At 39.0% G+C, this 22,518-nt stretch overlaps 1 protein-coding gene across 2 annotated transcripts in view; it reads right to left on the bottom strand.

Moving 5' to 3' along the window:
* LOC126416776 (sister chromatid cohesion protein PDS5 homolog B-B) overlaps nt 1–6,358 on the bottom strand; it is a 190,179-nt gene extending 183,821 nt beyond the window's left edge. For both annotated transcript variants that reach the window (XM_050084633.1, XM_050084634.1), the window contains exons 1-2: nt 6,102–6,358; nt 3,768–3,879 (exon numbers count right to left, since the gene is read on the bottom strand). In XM_050084633.1, the coding sequence (XP_049940590.1) occupies nt 3,768–3,851 (84 nt within the window). In that variant the 5' untranslated portion in view covers nt 3,852–3,879; nt 6,102–6,358. The remainder of the gene's footprint in view (nt 1–3,767; nt 3,880–6,101) is intronic.
* Nucleotides 6,359–22,518: the final 16,160 nt, after the last annotated feature.

Below are 22,518 nucleotides of genomic sequence, written 5' to 3'. Positions count from 1 at the left end.
CTCCAACAAGATGGGGCACCCACTCATTAGAGCGGCAACGTTCATCGCTACTAAGTGACTAACTTCTGCTTCGATGGACTGAGCACACCATGTTCATGTAATCCCAATGCCAAGAACACTGGAACAGCTCTTAGAATGCTTCAATGCTGCTTTGATGACCACTGATAGTATGTTCCATGTAAAAAATGGAATAAACTGACTACTGCTTGGAGGAGTGCCATGCAAGCAGAGGTTTAAACTCCAGGTTGTAAACATAATACCTTGAAAATAATAGAAGTTATCAACTTCCAACATGACCTAGACCTTGGGCTACAATATAGATCATCACAATCGAGATCTCTTTCCCTGTGGGTTGGCGGGGGGGGGGGGGGGGGGTTACGGTATTGCACCAACACACTACAGACCCAAAACTGATTTGAAAAGAGAGAAAACTCTCTTTGTCTTATTTCCACATTTGGTACTCAATATACTATTTCCTTGTTTTTACGCCCCTTGGTTCTTCTAATATGTTGTTGTGGTGTTCAGTCCGAAGACTAGTATGATGCAGCTCTCCATGCTACTCTACCCTGTGCAAGCCTTGTCATCTCTGAATAACTACTGCAACCGAAATCCTTCTGAATCTGCTTACTCTACAAGTTTTAACCCCCCCCCCCCTCCAATACTAAATTGGTGATCCCTTGACGTCTTAGAATGTGTCCAATTAACCAACCTCTTCTTTTAGTCTAGTTGTGCGACAAATGTCTTGTCTCCCCTGTTCCGTTCAGTATCCCTTCATTACACTATCAACACATCCGATCTCTTGTGTTCTTCTGTATCACCAAACTTCAAAAGCTTCTCTTCTTGTCTAAACTGTTTATCGTCCATGTTTCACTTTAATATACAGTTACACTGCAGCAAATACCATCAGAAAAGTATTCCAAACACTTAAATCTGTGTTTATTGTTAACAAATTCCTCTTCTTCAGAAAAACTTTTCTTGCCATTGCCAGTCTACACTTTATTTCCTCTTTGCTTCGGCCATCATCACTTACTTTGCTGCCTAAATAGAAAAACTTGTCTACTACTTTTAGTGTCTAGTTTCCTAATCTAATTTTCTCAGCATCACTTGATTTAATTTGGCTACATTCCATTACCTTTGTTTTGCTTGTGTTGATGTTCATCTTATAGCTTCCTTTCAAGATGACATCCATTCCATTCAACTGCTCTTGCAAGTCCTTTGCTGCCTCTGACAGAATTACAATGTCATTGACAGACCTCAAACGTTTTATTTCTTCTTGCTGAACTTTCAATTCCCACTCCAAATTTTTCTTTGGTTTCCTTTATTGTTTGCTCAATGTACAGATTGAATAACAATCCTGTCTCACTGTCTCCTCAACCACTGCTTCCCTTCCATGGCCCCTGACTCTTGTAACTGCCATCTGGTTACTGTACAACTGGAAAACAGCCATTTGCTCCCAGTGTTTTACCCATGATACCTTCAGAATTTCAAAGAGAGTACTCTAATATAACTCTCTATAATTTTAACAGGTACAATGAGAGTAAATATCAAATTGAATAAGGTGGCTATTAAAAAGGCAGTGAGAGTTTCAAGCAAATACAATGTGATCTTCACATTTGCTGAATGAAACAAAACTATTGAAATATGCATTGATGAGGATATCAAAAGATGAAAAGAAAATTCACTATGTGAGACAAACAACTGAAATCAATAAAAGTATGGAGAAAAGAAAACAACCTTGTGTTGGGTAGACATCACATTTCCATCAAGTTACGGCGGTAACAAACAGAGAAATTGTACTGAGTTTCCAAGATCTCCTTAAATACTAGAACAGTTCAAGAGATGCATTGGAAGCACAGACAGTTCATAATGATAACAATAAAATTCTGGAAGTAATGCTCGTTGAAGTATAGGAAGCCATTTGAGATATGAAGAAAGAGTAAGGGCCTGGAAGTGAAAATGTTTCAATAGAAATGGTGGAAACCGGATGAAATTACACAAAAGGAATTTATTCACAGAATGTCTGAGAAAGAAAATATTTTCTCAAAATTTAAACATTGCAGCAATCATTCTATTTCACAAGAATAGAGTGAGAAAAGACAAAATTCCACTGCCCCATGAATCTCCTATTCATAGTAATGGAATGGAAATGAAGTCCCATGCTTCTTGACAAAGCATAGGGGAACGATGCAGGAGACCCGCACTGCCATACTAGGCAAGGTCCTAATAAAGGTGGTTTATTCACTAAAACTATATGCATCTTTGAAATTGCCTCCATCAGGTATCATCGGAGTACTGAAAATGTTAGAACTGAAAAAAGTTGGTCAAAGCAATCTATTCACTGCTGCCCCAAAGGAAATTTTCACTTCATTCCCTGGAGATGCACAGGACAGTATAAATTTATTTGTGTAATAGTAAGGATGTTTTTTTAGAATAATACATGATTTATCACTTAAAAAAAAAAAAAAAAAAGAAAAAAAAGTATACCAATCTATATTAATCACCCGAGCATTTGCTGGATGTGATTTGGGAAAACCACAGACACCTAAACAAGGATAGTCAGAGTATGAGCCTACATTTTCCTGAATCTGAGGCCAGTGTCCTACAAATGAACTACTTCACTTGGCTTATATAGAATGTACGATCTTCTTAAGCCCATTCATACTTGGAATATTTTAGTTTGATAAACTGGGAAATAGTTACTCATTGTAAACTGGATCTTTCAAAATGTATCATTCAATGCAACACACACACACACACACACACACACACACACACACACACACATTTGCAGATTATTCGATGACCACAACTATGTTGCTATGCCTCTATTACAAATTCACATCTTCCTCTGTGCCTTTAGTGCAATTATATCTCGACACTGAACTGAAGAACCTAATATACCTAATTTGAAAGTAGGCCTGGAAATCAATTACAATGCCACAGTTATTTTAATTCGAAAGTTGGGAGAAGGCGAGGGCATAACACTTCAAATGTGAACATTCAATGAAGGCATGCAATGTTGAAACCAACATTACAGTTAAAGGCAATTTTTTAAGTACATAACAGATGCTTATATTTAAAGGAGTACAAGTTAATAATGTAGTCACTGAACCGCCTTAAAAGTTTTTGTATTTAGGGTAGCTGCTGTAAACACAATTTTCAAACTAAGCTTCCATTGCAGTGAGAAGAAAGCTTATAACCAATGATCTATTATTAGTTTTTATTTGTGACAGTGAGGCTTGGGACTTTTCATGCAAAAACATCACAAGAGAGGGCTGCTTAGTGAACAATGAATAAATGCATAAAGGAAATTACTAGGAAAGCAGGCAAACAAATGGATACAGGAAAAAACAAAAAATTTGGTTTTGCTGTCCACTATTTTATTTCTGAACACCAGCATTAGCTAATACTACTTTTTGTACTCCTGCAACTCTCCTTACAGGCCTACACAAAGTGAGGTAACACAGTGATTAAAGGCCTGAACTCTCACTGGGCTGAAGTGTGTTCATGGCTCCACACCATCATTCAGACTTAGATTAAAATGAATGTTGAAATGATCCCTTTGGAACAGACATAACTTATTTCCTTCCCAATCCTTTTCCAGTCCCAAACTTCTGACCTATCTTTAATTAACTTTATGTTGATTGGAAATTAAACCATAATCTTAATCCTCCTCCAGTATCCATTTCCAAGGAAAGATATGTCACACTAAATTAAATAAACTTACCCATACAATCAAATGTACTGATATACTCATTAAAACTTACTTTGAGCCTTCTAATAAGTTCATCCGGACCAAGGTCATCAGTGACTGGCCGGCAGCCCTGAGGGTACACTATATCATGTGGCATCCTTTTTCCTTAGAACACCATCCACAACCTATAAAAACAACAACACAGAAAACTTAAGTGGCAAACAACAAAGTCCACCAACAAACATTAAAATTTAGTCTTTCTTTCTACACTCACATGTATGAAATTACATAACAGAACATAAAAATCAGACAACTAGGGGGACAGAACATAACAGTATGGCAACAGAGAACACTTGGTAGCTACATTATACCAGTATCCACCAAAATCAGACAATCCTAGCTCTCAATCATTCACCTACAGAATGAGGAAAAAAATAATTTCCCCTGCACATAACTCACTAATCTCGTTTGCAAGGTTTCTTTGATAGGTTCTGCGTCTGCTTGGAAAGAAACATACAACACAGCAATGGTGTAGAATAGGTAGCACTAGTCTCTCATATGCTGTTTCTTGAAAATATGTCTTTCATATTGCTTCCCCAGATGATGATGAGAAGATTTCACAAGATCTAAACAATTTATAGGATTGTAGCCAGGTGACATCTTTTACAACTGCCAAAGATGCCATGCAGTTGCATTCCCATAAGCTGTATGATTATTTTATTCACCAGGAGGGACACCAGTTTCACAGAATGTAAAAGTTCGTGAATAAATCATAATCTGACGTCCCTCATTAATGATATAATCTGATACTAACTACTATACAGAACAGCACAACTAGTGATGAATCAGAATATTGATGAGCCTATTTAACATGAAATATTATGGTTAGAAAAAAGTGACAACTGTACAATAGTGTAGCTTATACCAAGTTTGTATACTCAAAGCTGAAAATGTTAAGAATACAAGAGAAACAAAAGGTTATAAAACAGGATGTGATTACAGTGCAAGCATTGCAGTTAACTGTATGGAACTACTTCCAAACAGACTGAACAAAACCACGCAGCTACTACACATACAACAGAAAATTCCAGAATGGAATTGTGTATAAGACGGTAGACTGCTATCCACCAAGTACTAGCATTGGGAGGCAACAGTGGCAGAGTATTTTGTTAGATCTCATTCCACCAGGCAGCAGTAACAGCTGTGTATGATGTTACTAACATTGACAAAGGACTTTACTGATGGGCCCTACACACTACCTGATCTTCCGCCTAGTTATGTGCCTGACCACCAGTTGGTGTGTACTGTATTTAGTGGATAGTTATCTATTTTTGTATACCTATAATGCTTCTATGTATGGTAGTTCAAACTAAACTCGCTTCCTCAAAGAAGTATTTGGACAGAAATTGTGCAATAATATGAGCATGTAACTGGCATTCTTTAAACTCAAATTTGCCATAGATTGTTAAGTACATCAGAAACACGAAACCCACTCTCATCCTCCTCCACACTCAGTCACTACCTCAACTCAAGGTTGTATACCTCCTAGTTAGATCTGTCACATTTATGGGTGAAGGGTACCAAGGGTGTTACATAAATATCTAACTAGGGCCTATGTCCTCATGGTTTTAGGGCTATTATGCGACATCCATTTAACTATTAAATGGTCATCTTTGTGTATACTGATTTCTTAAAAAATCATTTTACGTTTATGTCAATATCATACATAATTAACCTAGCTTTTTCTACAATCCAGCAAACTCCAACATAAGATAAATGTGATGTAAATAACAAACGCAAAGAACGACTGACCAAATAAATGGCTATGCGGAACAGGAAAAACAATGAAATTTGTTGTCATAAAACACAACACTAAACACTATATGCGTGGGCGCTGTAGCAGCAGCTCTGTACGAACTGAATAAACGGTAAAAGATCGTGATGCGTCGAATGTTAAATTTATAAATTCGGGTTCAGAAACGGAGTACTGTTTTCCATAGCTTTTTGGAGTACACCAAAGTCTGGATTACGATGCACGTGTAATAAACACGAACAAAACATCACTAACAAATGGTACCTTTAATAATTTTACATTAATTAATAGGTATGTTGTTGACAACCAAGACTGATTCACAATACAAACGAAAGTTAAAGAGTTTTCTAGCGTCATTTGTTTTTACATTTACTGACGTAAAACACTTGAAGTCTGACACCAATGAAATTAACACCCATTTGCTGCAAGATCAGTTTTATCCCAATTTCAAGTTTGTTTATACCTCGTGTTTGCCGAACATCAATATATATGGGTCATAAACGATTGCTAATGAACGATCATCTGCAAAACACGCAACTAACGCAAAATGTTCAGCTTCAAATGAATCTAATGTCACCTCAAATATGGCATTACCTCAAATACAACATGCAGTCTTATCTTTCCTTCAACTGTATACTAATAGATGTCAGAGAACTGTTATTTAATCACAAACACCAATTTCACTCTGTATCATCTTCACTTCCACACTGTGTTTTGTCAACATCTAGCTAAAGGGAAAAATATGCGATACGTATATTGTTTTTACACAATCACACGATCAAACGGACGAACGAAAACAACACACATTACACCTAACATTAAAACTGCGGGAAAAATACACCCCTTCTGTAGCCACGGAACGCGAAAAACAGGGGCGCCAACACATTACCCAAAACCTGACGATCAATGTTATCTATGACATTGGGTATACAGACCCACTGTTTAATGTTTACTTGAGCGTAATTACGAAGGCGGAAAATCCCCTTAATTATGGATATATTTTAATTTATCAAAATTATAGTCGCCTGATATATTATGATTTATCCCTTAAATACTACTACACGATGCGCTTACCATACTGATAAAAAAAATATGTATAGAATAAAGCTTGAAATTCATAAACTATAAACACAAGGGAAAGTTCTACGATGTCATCCACGCATGTAGCCGAGTGAACCATCGCTACCACTGTAATGCTATTGACTAGTTAAGAACAAAGCTAAGCAAGGTCATTGACACCAAATTATACACCATTCTAATCAAGACATACGAAAATTATAGAATAACTGACGCAGCACTACTATAACCGAAATTCTATTTGACTAACAGAAAACAAATGGTAGTTGATTAGTCAAATAAAAATTCTGGTCTCTATAAAGTAAAATATGGGAGCCTACAAGGATTTGACCTGTTCCTTTTCTTGTTTATAGTCTACATGAATTCTTTAACAAATTTCTTGCTGTATTTAAGAGTTGCGTATGTTAGTGGCACAATATTCCTCATATCACATTAGTGTGCGAATGTTGTGAATAAATGAACGAATTCATGGTTGCAAAAGACAGCTCAATAATTACAGGAAAATAAATTGATACTATGCGATTTATCAGATAGGGTAAGTATCACTATTAGATACTACCCAGTAACAACAGGGCGAATAACGCAGCAAAAAAATAACTTCCCCAGGGATATAAAATGTCTGACAAATACGAAAGTAAAAATTAAAAATAAACTAAAAAAGTTTCTCCTTATAACATCTGTTCTGTAGAAGAATTTCTGTTACTGTAATGTGCGAAAGGTGGTGGGTAGGACTAACTAACATCTATAGATATTAAAAATAAATAAATAAATAAATGTTCAGCATATAGCAACATTTAAAAATTAAGTTGCGATCTGTAAGTAAAATGATTTGTTCCACATCGTTACGAATTATCATGCAAATGATCCATGAAACATTAAACTAACTAACATTAAAGGAAAAATACTGTAGTACAATCGCATAAAATATACACTGATTAGCCAAAACCTTATGACCACCTTCCTAATAGCCAATCCACCTTTGACACAGATAACAGCGGCAACACACCGTAGCATCAAAACAATGAGACCTTGGTAGGTCGCTGGAGGGAGCTGGTGTTACTACAAGTCACCAAATTGCCATAAATTGCGGGTAGGGGGGGGGGGGGTGAGCTCTGACCCCACATTCAATCACATCCCAGGTGTCTGATCTGGATCGGACCTGCGAGTTGGAGGGCCAGCACAGCAACTGGAACTAGCCACTGTGTTCCTTCAACCATTCCATCACACCCCTAAGCTTGTGACATGGTGCATTATTTTACTGAAAAATGCCACTGCCGTCAGGAAACAAGATCGTCATGAAGGGATGTACGTGGTCTGCCCAAGTGATTGTTCCCCAGAGCATAACGGAGTCGCCACCAGCATGTCTCCCTCTTGCCATCCAGGTGCCAAGGAGCTGTGCCCCTGGAAGACGACGGATTAATGCCCTCCTATCGGCATGGTGAAAGAGGTATCGGGATTACTCAGACTGTACAATGATCTGCCATTGCACTAAAATCCAAACCGAGGGTCATGCAGCCATTTCGGTTAAAACTGTCAATGGTTAACACAAGGCACAAGCATGGGCTACCAGATGCGGAGGCCCATCATAAGGAATGTTCAGTGCACTGTGTGTTCAGACACACTTCTACTCTGCCCAGCATTAAAGTCTTATGTTAGTTCCACCACAGTTGGCCGCCCCTCCTCTTTTACCAGTCTGCCCAGCCTACAACATCCAACACCTGTAATGAGGGGTGGCCGGGCAGCCTCATGACATCTGGACATGGTTTCACCTTGGTTTTGCCATGGTGAAGACACTCGCTCCAGCACTACTCGAACACCTGACAAGTCGTACAGTTTCCGAAATACTCATGCCAGGAATCTGGGCATCACAATCTGCCCTTAGTCCAAATCAGATAGATCACATGCCTTCCTCATTCTACACACGGGCAGCTCGCTCACTGAGACTACATGCACCATGTGTGTGTCTGGCTAGCAGGCAATCCTCGCCAGGTAACCATGCTATCGTCTGACGAATAGAGTGTTGGAAGGGTTCTGGGAAAACACACTGCACCTGTATAAGAAAGCACATCCAAGACGCTAGTGCAATAAATTCTAGGCATGACAGAAGGCACTGACATCAAAATCTATTACTATGTATAACGCTCTGCACATCACTGTACAGTACATGACAAAGGATAAATTTTAGTCATATTATGGGTTTTCTTCTCAAAATGGTTCAAATGGCTCTGAGCACTATGGGACTTAACTTCTGAGGTCATCAGTCCCCTAGAACTTAGAACTACTTAAACCTAACTAACCTAACGACATCACACACATCCATGCCCGAGGCAGGATTCGAACCTGCGACCGTAGCGGTCGCACGGTTCCAGACTGTAGCGCCTAGAACCCCTCGGCCACTCCATTCGAATGCTGAGTAAGAGAAGAATGTACACTCCTGGAAATTGAAATAAGAACACCGTGAATTCATTGTCCCAGGAAGGGGAAACTTTATTGACACATTCCTGGGGTCAGATACATCACATGATCACACTGACAGAACCACAGGCACATAGACACAGGCAACAGAGCATGCACAATGTCGGCACTAGTACAGTGTATATCCACCTTTCGCAGCAATGCAGGCTGCTATTCTCCCATGGAGACGATCGTAGAGATGCTGGATGTAGTCCTGTGGAACGGCTTGCCATGCCATTTCCACCTGGCGCCTCAGTTGGACCAGCGTTCGTGCTGGACGTGCAGACCGCGTGAGACGACGCTTCATCCAGTCCCAAACATGCTCAATGGGGGACAGATCCGGAGATCTTGCTGGCCAGGGTAGTTGGCTTACACCTTCTAGAGCACGTTGGGTGGCACGGGATACATGCGGACGTGCATTGTCCTGTTGGAACAGCAAGTTCCCTTGCCGGTCTAGGAATGGTAGAACGATGGGTTCGATGACGGTTTGGATGTACCGTGCACTATTCAGTGTCCCCTCGACGATCACCAGTGGTGTACGGCCAGTGTAGGAGATCGCTCCCCACACCATGATGCCGGGTGTTGGCCCTGTGTGCCTCGGTCGTATGCAGTCCTGATTGTGGCGCTCACCTGCACGGCGCCAAACACGCATACGACCATCATTGGCACCAAGGCAGAAGCGACTCTCATCGCTGAAGACGACACGTCTCCATTCGTCCCTCCATTCACGCCTGTCGCGACACCACTGGAGGCGGGCTGCACGATGTTGGGGCGTGAGCGGAAGACGGCCTAACGGTGTGCGGGACCATAGCCCAGCTTCATGGAGACGGTTGCGAATGGTCCTCGCCGATACCCCAGGAGCAACAGTGTCCCTAATTTGCTGGGAAGTGGCAGTGCGGTCCCCTACGGCACTGCGTAGGATCCTACGGTCTTGGCGTGCATCCGTGCGTCGCTGCGGTCCGGTCCCAGGTCGACGGGCACGTGCACCTTCCACCGACCACTGGCGACAACATCGATGTACTGTGGAGACCTCACGCCCCACGTGTTGAGCAATTCGGCGGTACGTCCACCCGGCCTCCCGCATGCCCACTATACGCCCTCGCTCAAAGTCCGTCAACTGCACATACGGTTCACGTCCACGCTGTCGCGGCATGCTACCAGTGTTAAAGACTGCGATGGAGCTCCGTATGCCACGGCAAACTGGCTGACACTGACGGCGGCGGTGCACAAATGCTGCGCAGCTAGCGCCATTCGACGGCCAACACCGCGGTTCCTGGTGTGTCCGCTGTGCCGTGCGTGTGATCATTGCTTGTACAGCCCTCTCGCAGTGTCCGGAGCAAGTATGGTGGGTCTGACACACCGGTGTCAATGTGTTCTTTTTTCCATTTCCAGGAGTGTATTTATGTCTATGTACGCATAAAACGCCTCTGATCTGTTTTTGTGAGCCCTACATGAGATATATGATGGTGACAGCATAGTGGTCACATAGTCTTCATCGAATACAGTTTCTCTAAATTTACCCAAGAGAGCTTTCGATAACTACTGTTTCTACCTTCTAAGAACTCCCGTTTAAATTCCCCAGGCATTTCTGTAAAACTTTTTATGACCCTAGCAGCAAATCTCTAAATTCGTTTGATATCGGTTATCGTGGCTCCAAATATTGGAACAAGATCCTAGAATTGATTTCACTACATCTTAAATGGAATTTCCTTTAGAGAAGCACTAAATTTTACAAGAATCTTTCCAACATATCTAAGTTTTCTTTTCGCCTTAGTTCTCATTTAAAGAAAAATTATATTCATTATACCAGTTGCAAATGTTGTCCAAATCCTTTACATCACAGCATAGCCACCGAATATTCTTACTGCTCGTTCACATGCAACAAGCTGCCTGCAAAGGTATCTGTACAATAGCCTTTGCGTACAACAGATCGCTGCAAATGTGGTATATTCAACAAGTGCCAGTCTACTGAACGCCCGCCATCTCTCGCTGTAGAAAAGCAGTTTCAGAGGCAGGTGACTATCTCCTCATAACCTAAAAGTTTATTTAATTTGCCCAGAAATGAGGAAATTTCGTAATGGTCGTGTTTGCAGCTTATGTTGCAAAACAAAGGCAAACGAAATGTGACAAGCAGAAAGACCAATGCAAATGGTCTGGAGTGTAGCTGCTTCAGCGAAGACAGTTTTTGCACATAAATTTACTTTCCGAGTTGTAGGGCGAACCCAGCGACTGGCGTAATTATTTGAAGATGGCTTCGAAAAATATAATTGTCTTTCGACGCTCATACACCTTGTGCAATACAAGAAAATACTTGTATGAGGAGAGCAATTTCTCTACGTGAGCGACTGACAGTGACGTTAACATTCCTGGCAACAGGAGTTATGAGGATCTAGAATTAGCTACTGCAGTTAATGTTGAGTGTAATCACACCCAATACCTCCGAAACTATTTACACTGTACTGACGGACGATTTCACGAAGACCAGTAAAGTACTGTAGGCTGTCTCAATTCTAACAAGTTACAGATAACATTTTTAGAGTTTTATACTTGTTTGAAACACAGTAACCTATATTCTTAGAAATTATATACATGGCCAATGAGCTGTAGTAAATTTTGCATCTGAATCAAAATTTTCATTTCCCCACCAGAATGCATCAGAAAGTAAAACTCTGTTCTGAACTCTAGAGAGGGATTCATGGCATAGTCTACAAGTATCTGGAAAGCTTTACTTCTACTATTGTAGTAGTGAATTCGACGTTTCACCTTCTTAGCGATTTTTTTTAAATTAGGTACCATTTCTCTGTTTGCCGTATGGTCCACTGCCATAAATTTCTCTATTATATGCAGCTTCCTTCTTATCCTCATCGTTGTATTCCCTGCTTTTAATTTTCCACAAGCATATCTGACTCCTACACATTTCGATAAATCCGCAGATGAACTTTCTAGAACACTGACATGTGTTTGCCATTTTAAAATTCGCTACGCACACACAGACGAGAAACGCCTAACTGACTCAAATACGTTTAAGTGCGCCAGATATGTGGCGATTTCTAAAACCACACGTTCCGTCGTGTATGCGCAGATGTGATTTGAACCCACAGATTTGAGCAACTTCACTCGAACCTCCACCTCCAACTTCCATGTTTGCGCACATCTCATATCTGCACAAATCTCCTGTTCACATCCAGCACTTTGACGACACAGATGCGAAACGCGCAGACATTTGCACAGAAACATCGCTGCGTTTGGAAGAGCATGTAGCATGCTGCTGACCACGTCGTTAATTTATATGGAAAACATTACATTGCCTTAAGTCACACCATTATGGCTTATGGTGTTTTGGATTTTCTATTGGCCAGAAAAGAAAATTATTTATGTTAACCTGATCTGTTTATTCACCAAGAGACGAAATGAAATGACTGTATGACATTATTTTCTGGGAGCCCCATCTGTGAGTGGAGAGCTACCTGTTGCGTTTGACACCACTTTGGCGACTTGGACGTAAGTGACGATGTTACAAAACGATGACAACACAAACACACTGTCTCCGAGTGAAAATTTTCGACCCGCCCAGGAATTGAACCTGGAATCCCATGGTTAGGAGCAGTATTTTTGAACCTGTGGGTCGCAACCTAGAGGGAGGGGCGGAGGAGGTCGCAGGAGAAAGAAGTTGCAGCATGGCTGGTAACGTATGTTGCATGACGATCATCTGCCATGGTATAAATGTCACACGGAAGTGACCAGGTTTTGTGAAAGCACCTTGCAAATTCGCTCTCGTTCACCTGTTGAAGAGTTCAAATACGCAAACACTTGTAGCAGTGAGAAGCAACACGATGTCTATCGATCTCTTCCCACTTCTGCGGAATTGATCTAGGGCGGCGACAGTCATTTACCTCTGAGAGGTTTACAGAGGCAAAAGACCACATCAACTTCCGGGCTGGAACGGCGGTGCAGTGACAGCTTCTTATGTATTACTGACAACCTAGTTTACGTGCCAATCATCTGATGTGACAAAAATATCACACAGAACGAGAGCAACTTATGTAAGCGCATTTAAAAAGACGCTCACGTTCAAATGTGATACAAAAATGCTGCAACAACAGGCGCACAGCTGACGTGCAGGATTTGGCACCGCATTTACTAGAATGCATTTTGGTAACAAGCTTCGAACCAAACAATGGATCGCTACGATTGGCAGCAGTAACACAAGGCACGAAGTACAGCAATTACTATCGAGCAGATCTAGGATGTCTGAACTCAACCCAGACTTTAATTCACACACTGGATGTTGACGTTGTTTATATTTTCCTAGTTCTGTGGCTTCATCGGGATTCCCACAAAATCGTCGTTGCTGGTCACCTGGTTAATTTCTCATTACTTTCGTGTACTTAATTGTGGTGATTGTCGTGAAGTGAATCATTGTTTCTTTGATAGTACTTTATAAAAGAGTTGAAAAATATCTTACAAAAAGCTAGTACCATCATTTGTAAAAATATATACTACATATTCTCCCAATTAATGACAGAGAAATGCTGTCTTCTTTTGGAACTGGTTGAAAGTAAATGAAATAACCATTTTGCTTCATGTCTCAAAACTAGGGATTCTGTAATACAAAAACATAGGCCTATGGGATATGGTATTTATTTTATATTAAAATTTCGGATTCCTCATGTAACATTAATTCTGAATTGAGCATAATGGACATCGATTTATAATAAATACACCGTTTTAACGATAAATAAACACAAAGCAGGAAAACTGTTTCCAGGAACTAATTGATAACTAAATGAAGAGGATCCAATACGTAACTGTGAGAAACTCGAAAAAAAAATCTTCTTGTTTAGAAATTGACTATAGCGTGACCTCGTTTAACGAGGATAATTCAGTTCTGAGTCTTATCTGCATTACGAAACACTCGTTATGCGAAACATATTTTTCTGTTGGAAATCGTGAAAAAAAGGATAATGCATTCCATCCCGAAAAAATACTAAAACAGTTTATAAAATGTACATCCTTTTTTATATGAAGTCGCTTAAAGGCATTTGTTTTTACCTTCTCTTCAAAATGAGTCATAAACACAGAAGACGGCTAGCTGAATGGAACATCTGACTACGTATTGGTTAATGTGCAGTTTTATTAAATTCGTGTTGGTTAACGACGACATAGCTAATACGGATGGTATTTCAATGCCATGAAGTAACAGTTTTGCTTGCAACACATTCACGGAGGATTTTGCAACATCGCCGAGGAGACCCGAGCGGAGGTATCATCTATAATAATTGACGCGAGGAATATCGCATTTCTTTTTTTTTTTATAATACTGAAAACTGTATTGTCGACGGCGTTGTCTTTGTCGGAGCGTCTAATGTACTTTGTTCGTCGTAATAATAATAATAATAATAATAACACTGATGTAAAAAATTTCGTTCTTTTTTCCTCCTCGTTTTCTGTTATTTCATTGTCATTTCTTTCGCGCGGTGCAGAAGCCATTCTGTCAAATGTATTCAATAACATAACAGTACGATCCAGCGATTATACGCAAATGCACAGCGCTTTATCGGCACAACTGCAATTTGATGCCTGATGACTAATGTCTCTCATTTGTATTAGTGGAAAGCATACTTGGCTCTTACTAAGATTTTATTGTTCTGAACAGTTTTTATTCATAGAGCCACACCAGTGATATCTGCCACAGGTGACACTTAGCCAGGTGACAGTAAGCAAGGGTTATAGGTCCTTGACTACAAGGAAAATACAACAGTCTCAATGAGAAGGCTGTGCCTATTTATTTATTTATTAATATTTTGTCAAATCGTGGTTCTATTTTTGAGACACAAATCACTAACTCATTTTCTAGTTGAAGTCTCTTTCTCTTCTTAGTTTTTACGTTCACCACTGAAAATAACACTAATTCACAAAGGTAGGAAGTGGCGATGGCACTTATAATTTCAGAGCTTCCTTTGCCGGCTGTGGATCCTCTTCTTTTCTCTTCATCCAGAAGACGTCAATCTTTTGCTAATTGAATTCCATTTTAAGTGTCCCGTCAGCTGCTAAATCCATGTGTTGCTTTTGTCATCATGCTCAGATCAGCCAGTTGTACTGAAATCTCTAAAAAAGCATTTAGGATCCATCTATGATCGTTGTCAGCGACAGAATTCAGCTCTGGAAAGTGACTTAACAGTTTCTCTTCCAAATTATGCAAGCTCTGTATCAGTCAAGGAATGTGAGAACTTGGTACCACCGCTGGTACATTGCAATTTCTTCGACAATTGCCTGAATACAAGGGAAAGACTCAAACACTTTTTTTTTTTTTTTTTTTTTGTAAAAACGTTGAGCACAAACCAAGTTTTGCGAGGAATCCTTCGATTTTATCCTTAGCTGTTATAATTTTTTCCTTCTTTCCCTTAGAGGCTCTTGTTTAAAATATTTAGGTGGTTAAAATGGTCTGTGAGAAATGATAATTTTAATAGCCAAACAGGGTCACAAAAGTAATTCGCATATCCAGATTTAGAATCTTGTAAGAACATTAACAGTTAATCTTTTAGTCCCAGAACTTGTAACCTTTCCTTTGGAAAGCCACCTGACCTCTGTGTTATAAAAGAGATTTTGGTGGAGCAAACCCATGTCTTCACAAATGATCCTAAACAGTCGAGTTTGGAACGCTTTACTTCTGAGAGAGTTTAGAACTCTGATCACCTCTTTGAGCACATCATTTAAATCAGAAGTTAAAATCGTACCTGCCAGAGCTTGTCGATAAAGAAAGCAGTGTGTCCACGAAAAATTTGGCATTATTGATTGTAATTTCACGACGAGCCCACTTTTACTGCCAGTCTCACTTTAGCACCATCACTAGAAATGGCGATACATTTTGTTCACTCAATCTCGTAGTTGCGAGTGCTTTCCAAAAACATGTCATACAAACACTGGCGAGTAGTGTTCACAGGGAGAGCTTAGCAAAATAAAATGTCTTCCATGATAGTTTCATCTGCTTCAAAGCGCACAAATGCTATAAATTGAGCACACTCTGAAACGTCAGTAGATTCATCAAACTGCAAAGCGAAATGTGGGCTCTTCTTCAAATTCTCGGCTAACTGTTCTCGAATATCACCAGTCATATCGTTTATTCTGCGTTCAATGGTATTATCAGAAAGTGATATGCTCCTTAGCTTGTTTGCCTCTTGCTTATCTAACATAATTTCAACCATATCCAGGGCTGCTGGCAAAATAAGATTTTCTGCATCTGTATGCGGCTTCCCTACTTTAGCGACTCGGAATGTGACTCTGTAGATAGCTAGTAACGCTTTCTCGTCGACACTGGATATCTACAATAAAAAAAAATTTAAATCAGAAAAACAAATAAAAAATCAGAAACATTAGTACTATTTTAAATCAACAAATAACATTTCTATTTTATTACCTGAATCTTAGTAGTTTGTTGCTGGTTAAGTGTTTTCAGTTCCCTTTCGAAGAAATCCGACGGTCTATCAGCTTCTTTGGAATGTAATCAATGTATAGTAGAGTGGTGATCCAGACGCTTTGATGGTTTCATACTCTCACGTGACAATACATCGTCGCAAATTACACATTGAGGTTTATTTTTCATGAGTGCAAAACCAGACTTCAGATAACTGTCGTTGCAAAGTCTATTTTTTTTTTCGATTTTGATTAGCTTCCGCCACTGCCACTTGTACCAGACGTGGAGGGCTGCACAGATCTTTTAAGAAACTTGTCCATTTTATGCTCACTCAGAGCGAAGAGAGTAATCACGTCCCCACTTGCTGGCGTACTCGGACAACTGAGTGTAGTGACAGAAAACGCGCGACTATGCCCCTGCTAACCCATTCTCACCGCCGCGCCAGTACCGCGGCAAAGTTATAATTATATCTCTGTTCGCAAAGCACTACGACCTCTTCATATTGAACTTGATTTCTCGGTCAGTATAGTATCAATAGAAACAAAATTAAATGTGTTGCCTTTGAATCGCTGACATATTTTTATTATGGTTCTGGTGGTCGCCAGAATATTTTTACTTGGAAAGGGGTCGCGCATTGAGAAAGGTTTAAAAACACTGGTCTAGAGCCAGTTGCGGACATCGTGAGACAATATATGTTGTATGCATATTTTCAAAAAACACATAGCAAGAATACAAGGGTGTACAGTATCCTGCACAGCACTGGTTTCAGAATTACATATACAGCAGTGATTAATTACGAAAACGTATGAAAAAGGATTTTTGTGTGGAATATGTAGTTGACATTTACGTACAAATAAAATCTAACAGTTTTGTTCAAAATATTCATTCACATTACAACAACCACTTAATTAAAAGTGCTGTTGACATATAGTAAATGGGTATAGTTATTTGCTACAAGTTCATTGCAGGACGCAGGTACTCATTTACATTATAATAGCAGTTGATCGCAAACATTTTGAGTATCGTTTTCTTAAATGAAGAACATTTACTGTTTCTTTTATTTGCACCTGAAGTTTGATGTACAATCTGGTACCCAGGATGTGTGTGTTCTCACGCCAAAACCTTGTTCACCTTTTCTTATGACATTAAGAATGAAGATCTCAGGTTTTGAAATAGTCAATGTATGTTTTTATATTAATTACACTTTTTTCTATTTAGAAATGGTTGAATATTTAGCTACTGAAATAATGGTTTAGATGGCGTTAGCATTGAACTGTTGATGATTATTATAACCTCTCACTTTTGTTTAATGAAGATGGTTTTCTGGTTTATGTTGTTATGATCCCAGAAGATGAGGCCATATAGAGTTGCAGAGTTGGTGTAAATATAGCAGAGCTTAGCTTGTTAATGAGATAGAGGGTGGGGCTTTCCAGTGTAAATTTTCATCAATTTGCACACCCAAAAATTGGCGACACCTATTCTCCCAGTTTGTTTATTTTTAATTCTGGGAGCCAAGTCATGATCTGTTTTTCAGAAATAAATATAGTTAGTTTTTGAAAGATTTAGTGTTAACTTGATCATTTCAAACCAGTTTTGTATATATCCTAAAATTCAAATCACAGATGTTGACAGTACCTGGTTTACAACAATTATATGAAAATTTGTATCATCATCAAACATAGCTACATGGGTACCATTAATTGGAATCTTGACATCATTTACATCAATAAATGAGAGAGGTTACAGCACACTGCCCTGTGGTACCCCTACTGCTACACTATGTATGAATATCAGTTCTGTAGACAGTACTTCAATTCTCAAATTTGTTGAAGTAACTTCAACTATTCTTGAGATGTTACTAATCATCTCTTGATTCCTATGGTATATCAATAACTTCTAACTTATGTAGCAGTATATTATGTTGGACTGTACTGCATGCCTCCAATAAATCTAAGTTCATTCCTGTTCTGTTGTTGTTGGTCCAGTCCTATTAGAATAATTTCAGTGAATTGAGTAATAACTGATTTTGTACTCAGGCTTTTGCAAACCCTGCAGATAATGAAGCTATTAAGCTATAGTTTCCTACTTCATACAAATTATCATTTTTATACAGTGGTTTTAATTTGGAAATTTTTAATCTTTGTAGAAACACTCCTTTTGATAAGATGCGTTTATGGTATGCGAGAGTTGTTCTGATAGGTACTGGAACATTTAATATGTCAACTGGCAGATTTTTAGTGGGGGATGTTTCACTGTCAGGCCAGTGAGTGTATACTCAGGCATGAGTGAGGCTCTGCTGTGGCTGGCATTGGCCACATGGTGTCAAGTGTTAATTATGACCACCACATCCTCGTTGATTCCTGAAGATATTTTATTCTCCATTGAAATGAAATTATCGTATGGCATTTATTGACCAGGGTATCCCCCACTCCATGATCATCTTTTAACAAATGTCATATTGATTTTTAACACTTTTGTATAGTTCTTTTTTACTATATCCTGTATTGCTTTTGGTTTGTTTGCTCTTCATATAACCCCTTTGTCATTGTCCACTGTCTCAGCTGTTTAAATCACTTTCCTATAAATGTTCTTTTATGTTTTAACACATTCTGTGAAGTTTGACTACATATTCTGATAGCAGGTGATAAATACTGGCTGCTGTTACTGCCACAACATTCATTTTTGTGAGTTTTTAGAAAACTCATCTCAAATAGGATCATAAAAAACTAAAATGGACTGAATTATTTAATGGTTGTAGGTTTTTAAAATATATTATTTCAGATTTCTTCTGCTAATAGTTAAATAAAGATATTCACCTTTTCTGGGTAGGTGTGCCTTTTATATACCTGGCCTCTTACTTTCTAATACCTTGTGTGTAGAAGACTTTATACACGTTACTAGTGTGTCTTGATCTGAAATGCCCATATTTACATTTAGAGCCTCTGTGACACTATTTTCGGTATTTGTGAAGACATTATCTAATAGGGTAGATGACAACTATGTTACTCTATTGGATTCCAAAAATTGTGATTTCATGTGAAAAATGCTTAGAATACTCATACGCCGTTTTTTTCTTCACTTTTAATTAACAGCTTAATATTAAAATCTCCACATAAAAATTCCACTTCATTATTTAAAAAAAAAAAAAGTTTAACACTGTCTATTTTTTATGTTATCATTCAGTGATGATTTATATACTGATATAGCAATTAGTCTTTTGCTCTTTTCCTCAGTTTTAAATCTGTTACACAGATTTTTCATGTTTAGGTGGTTCATTTGTGCTTTCCTTTGTAATTCTAGTCTTGAGTAAATGTATACTCTACCATTTTGAAACATTTCAGCAGAAATGAGATGCCAGTTCAAAATAGCTTATATTTATATGTCTCAATAAACCAACCTTGCACCCGTGATCAGATAAACAAATCAAGAGATGTGACAAAAATTATTTAAAGGAATTTCTAAATTTTTATGGATGCACCGAATATTGTGACACATTGTTCTGAACATTTTGCAAGTATTTTTACTTTTGTCATAAACTGGTATTGTGCTGCTGTTCTGCTTTCATCCCAGTTGGTGTCACATATCCGAATGCTAGTAGGCTTACTTGTCACAATCATTCTTCTTTCCTCCATTTGAAGCCATAAAGATCCTCATTATGTGAAGCAGATATATTTGGCCCTTAGTTCCTCCATAAGCAGTGTTGTGCTGCTGCTGCTCCTTGGTGCTGACATGATTCTTCGTATGGTAGCTTCTTCACTTCTTTCATTGGAACTATTGTCATTCGTGCTGCTGTCGATGTCGGAGTTTCTTCTTCTGTTGCTGCTGCTTATTCATTCTATCTATCTATCATGGATCATTTGCATGATAAATCATAACGATATTGAAAGAGTCGTTTTATATTCACATCACAACATTTTTGTAAATATGCCTACATTCTGATCATTTATAAGTGTTCATTTTCTTTAAAAATAAAATGAAGGGCACACAGAATTGTATTAGTAATTCCCTCCCACCACTTTGTATAATTACAACAACAGAAATTCTTCCTGATTGAGTTGATAAGGGCTTTTTTTTCTGCTGCCTGTCAGACATTTTTTTACTCTGCCTGGGTAAAATTTTTAGGTTCAGCACTTTGTACCTCTTTTTGTGCTATAGACAACTTTTAATTTCTTGAGAGTGAACATGCTTGATTATCACTTGAGAGGGACGTGGAGGCTTGACAGAAATCGTGGGTTTCACAGCTCTTACCTCATAATCATGGGAGGCTATTCTGCGTCAATGACTATCAACTAGAGCGAAAAGATTCCCCAAGCGACCGTGAGTTTTTGCTGCAAAATGTGGCATATGTTGATGCCTTTTGTGAGTATTCATAGGAGCACCATTTCAGCTCGCTCTCCCTACTTTTTGCACACGCTATTGCCTGAGGAAGTTTTACACCGGAGGCAGAGCCACTGGAGAAAGCAATCAGGTATTCAGTAGACTGATGGCCACTGCCAAACAATGGCCAAGAAAAAAGTTGACCACCCAGTGGCACAATATGCAGCTGAATATAAAATGCTCGTGTTCAATGGCTGGTTCACAGTTTGTGCCATCTGGGTCCTACCCTCCAGCACCAGATTTTCAAAGATGGGAGTTATCCTTGTAACACATCCGTTGCTCCTGTAACCCTCCTGGTGTCAATCTCTGCTAACCCTCTGTCCCCACACCCTCTACACAACTGTTTCCCTTTCCTCTGTCCTGTCAGTCCCTCCCAATCCACACCATGTCACCTTCATTATGTCCCACACATCACTGACTCCAGTACCTGTGTATCACATGCCTAACTCGTGCACCAGCTAACCTTCTCTCCTGCATTCGTAGTCAGCAAACCTGCTGCCTCCCTTCAAGCTGCTAGCAAGGAAAAAAGATGAGGAAAAAATAAAAGGGAAAAAAACTGAGGTTGTCCCTCGAACTGTTATGAATATTCCCAAACATTTTCAAATATCCTTGTATGTTCTAGAACATAACATGCAAACAGCATATTCACAGTGATTAGCATACTGGCAGTTTTGTCTTATCCTATGAGCTAGTCAAGTCACATTAATAATGCATCGGAAAAGTGTATCCAATTAAAAGATAGAAACTGCATTAAGAACGGTTGTGTAAGTGAATAATTTTAGGAACAAAACAGACTTAGTTCAACAAACAAATAAATGAATACTAAACATGATACTTCTGGAAGAAGAGATATTTCAGCGCATTAATACAATTATAAAGTAAGACAAAAGATTATATTTATGAACAGAATTCCCAAAGTCAATCAACTGTCCTAGTACGTCTTCGCAAAAAAGGCTCTAAATAACAATATCAAAGTGGAAATATTAATCAGAGAACAAAAAGGTAATTCACACCATGAATTGTACCCATTTCACCTAACATTCAACTTTTAAACGGCTCCAATTTCTGGTATGATTAGTATGCAGTACAACAATCAATAAATCAAAGGGCAAACTTTCCTTTGCTGCAGAGTGCAGTTGGAAGAAACTTATTCTTTGCACAGACAACTGTATGGAACATTTTTGTATTTTGGAAAACCACAGAACTAATCCGCCTTTGCAACCAAAAGCAAACAGCAAATGTAGTTTATAAAATATATTAGGAATATGTTTCATGCTACTCAGTTTTATTCAGAATCAAATACATTTTATTAATATTCATTGAACAGAGTTGAATTTGCTCTTCTTTTTGATCAGATTATGATTTTTTTCTAAACTTTGTATTAAAAAACACACACATCAAAAAAAGTTTTGCATCAGGCCGGTTCTCAGAACTCCTGAAGACAGACGTTGACTGTGGATATTGTATCACAGACACAGTCCCTTTGACTGTTCAGAGATGTCACTAAACCCACCAAAAGATGTAAACAACCATGCACGAGCAGCACCTATTAGGCGGAAGGGGTCTGACAGCCAATAAGTTCCAGTCGTTCCACCCGAAAGGAGGTACACGGCTCATGTTGTTTGTAGTTCAACCATTCCTATATGGTCGATACTACAGTTTGATCGTGTCCGCATTGTTACTTGATGC

The sequence above is a fragment of the Schistocerca serialis genome, chromosome 8, assembly GCF_023864345.2.
Source record: "Schistocerca serialis cubense isolate TAMUIC-IGC-003099 chromosome 8, iqSchSeri2.2, whole genome shotgun sequence".
NCBI classification, from domain to species: domain Eukaryota; kingdom Metazoa; phylum Arthropoda; class Insecta; order Orthoptera; family Acrididae; genus Schistocerca; species Schistocerca serialis.
The sequence above is the reverse complement of the archived record's forward strand: the minus strand, read 5'-3'. Positions and strand labels throughout refer to the sequence as shown.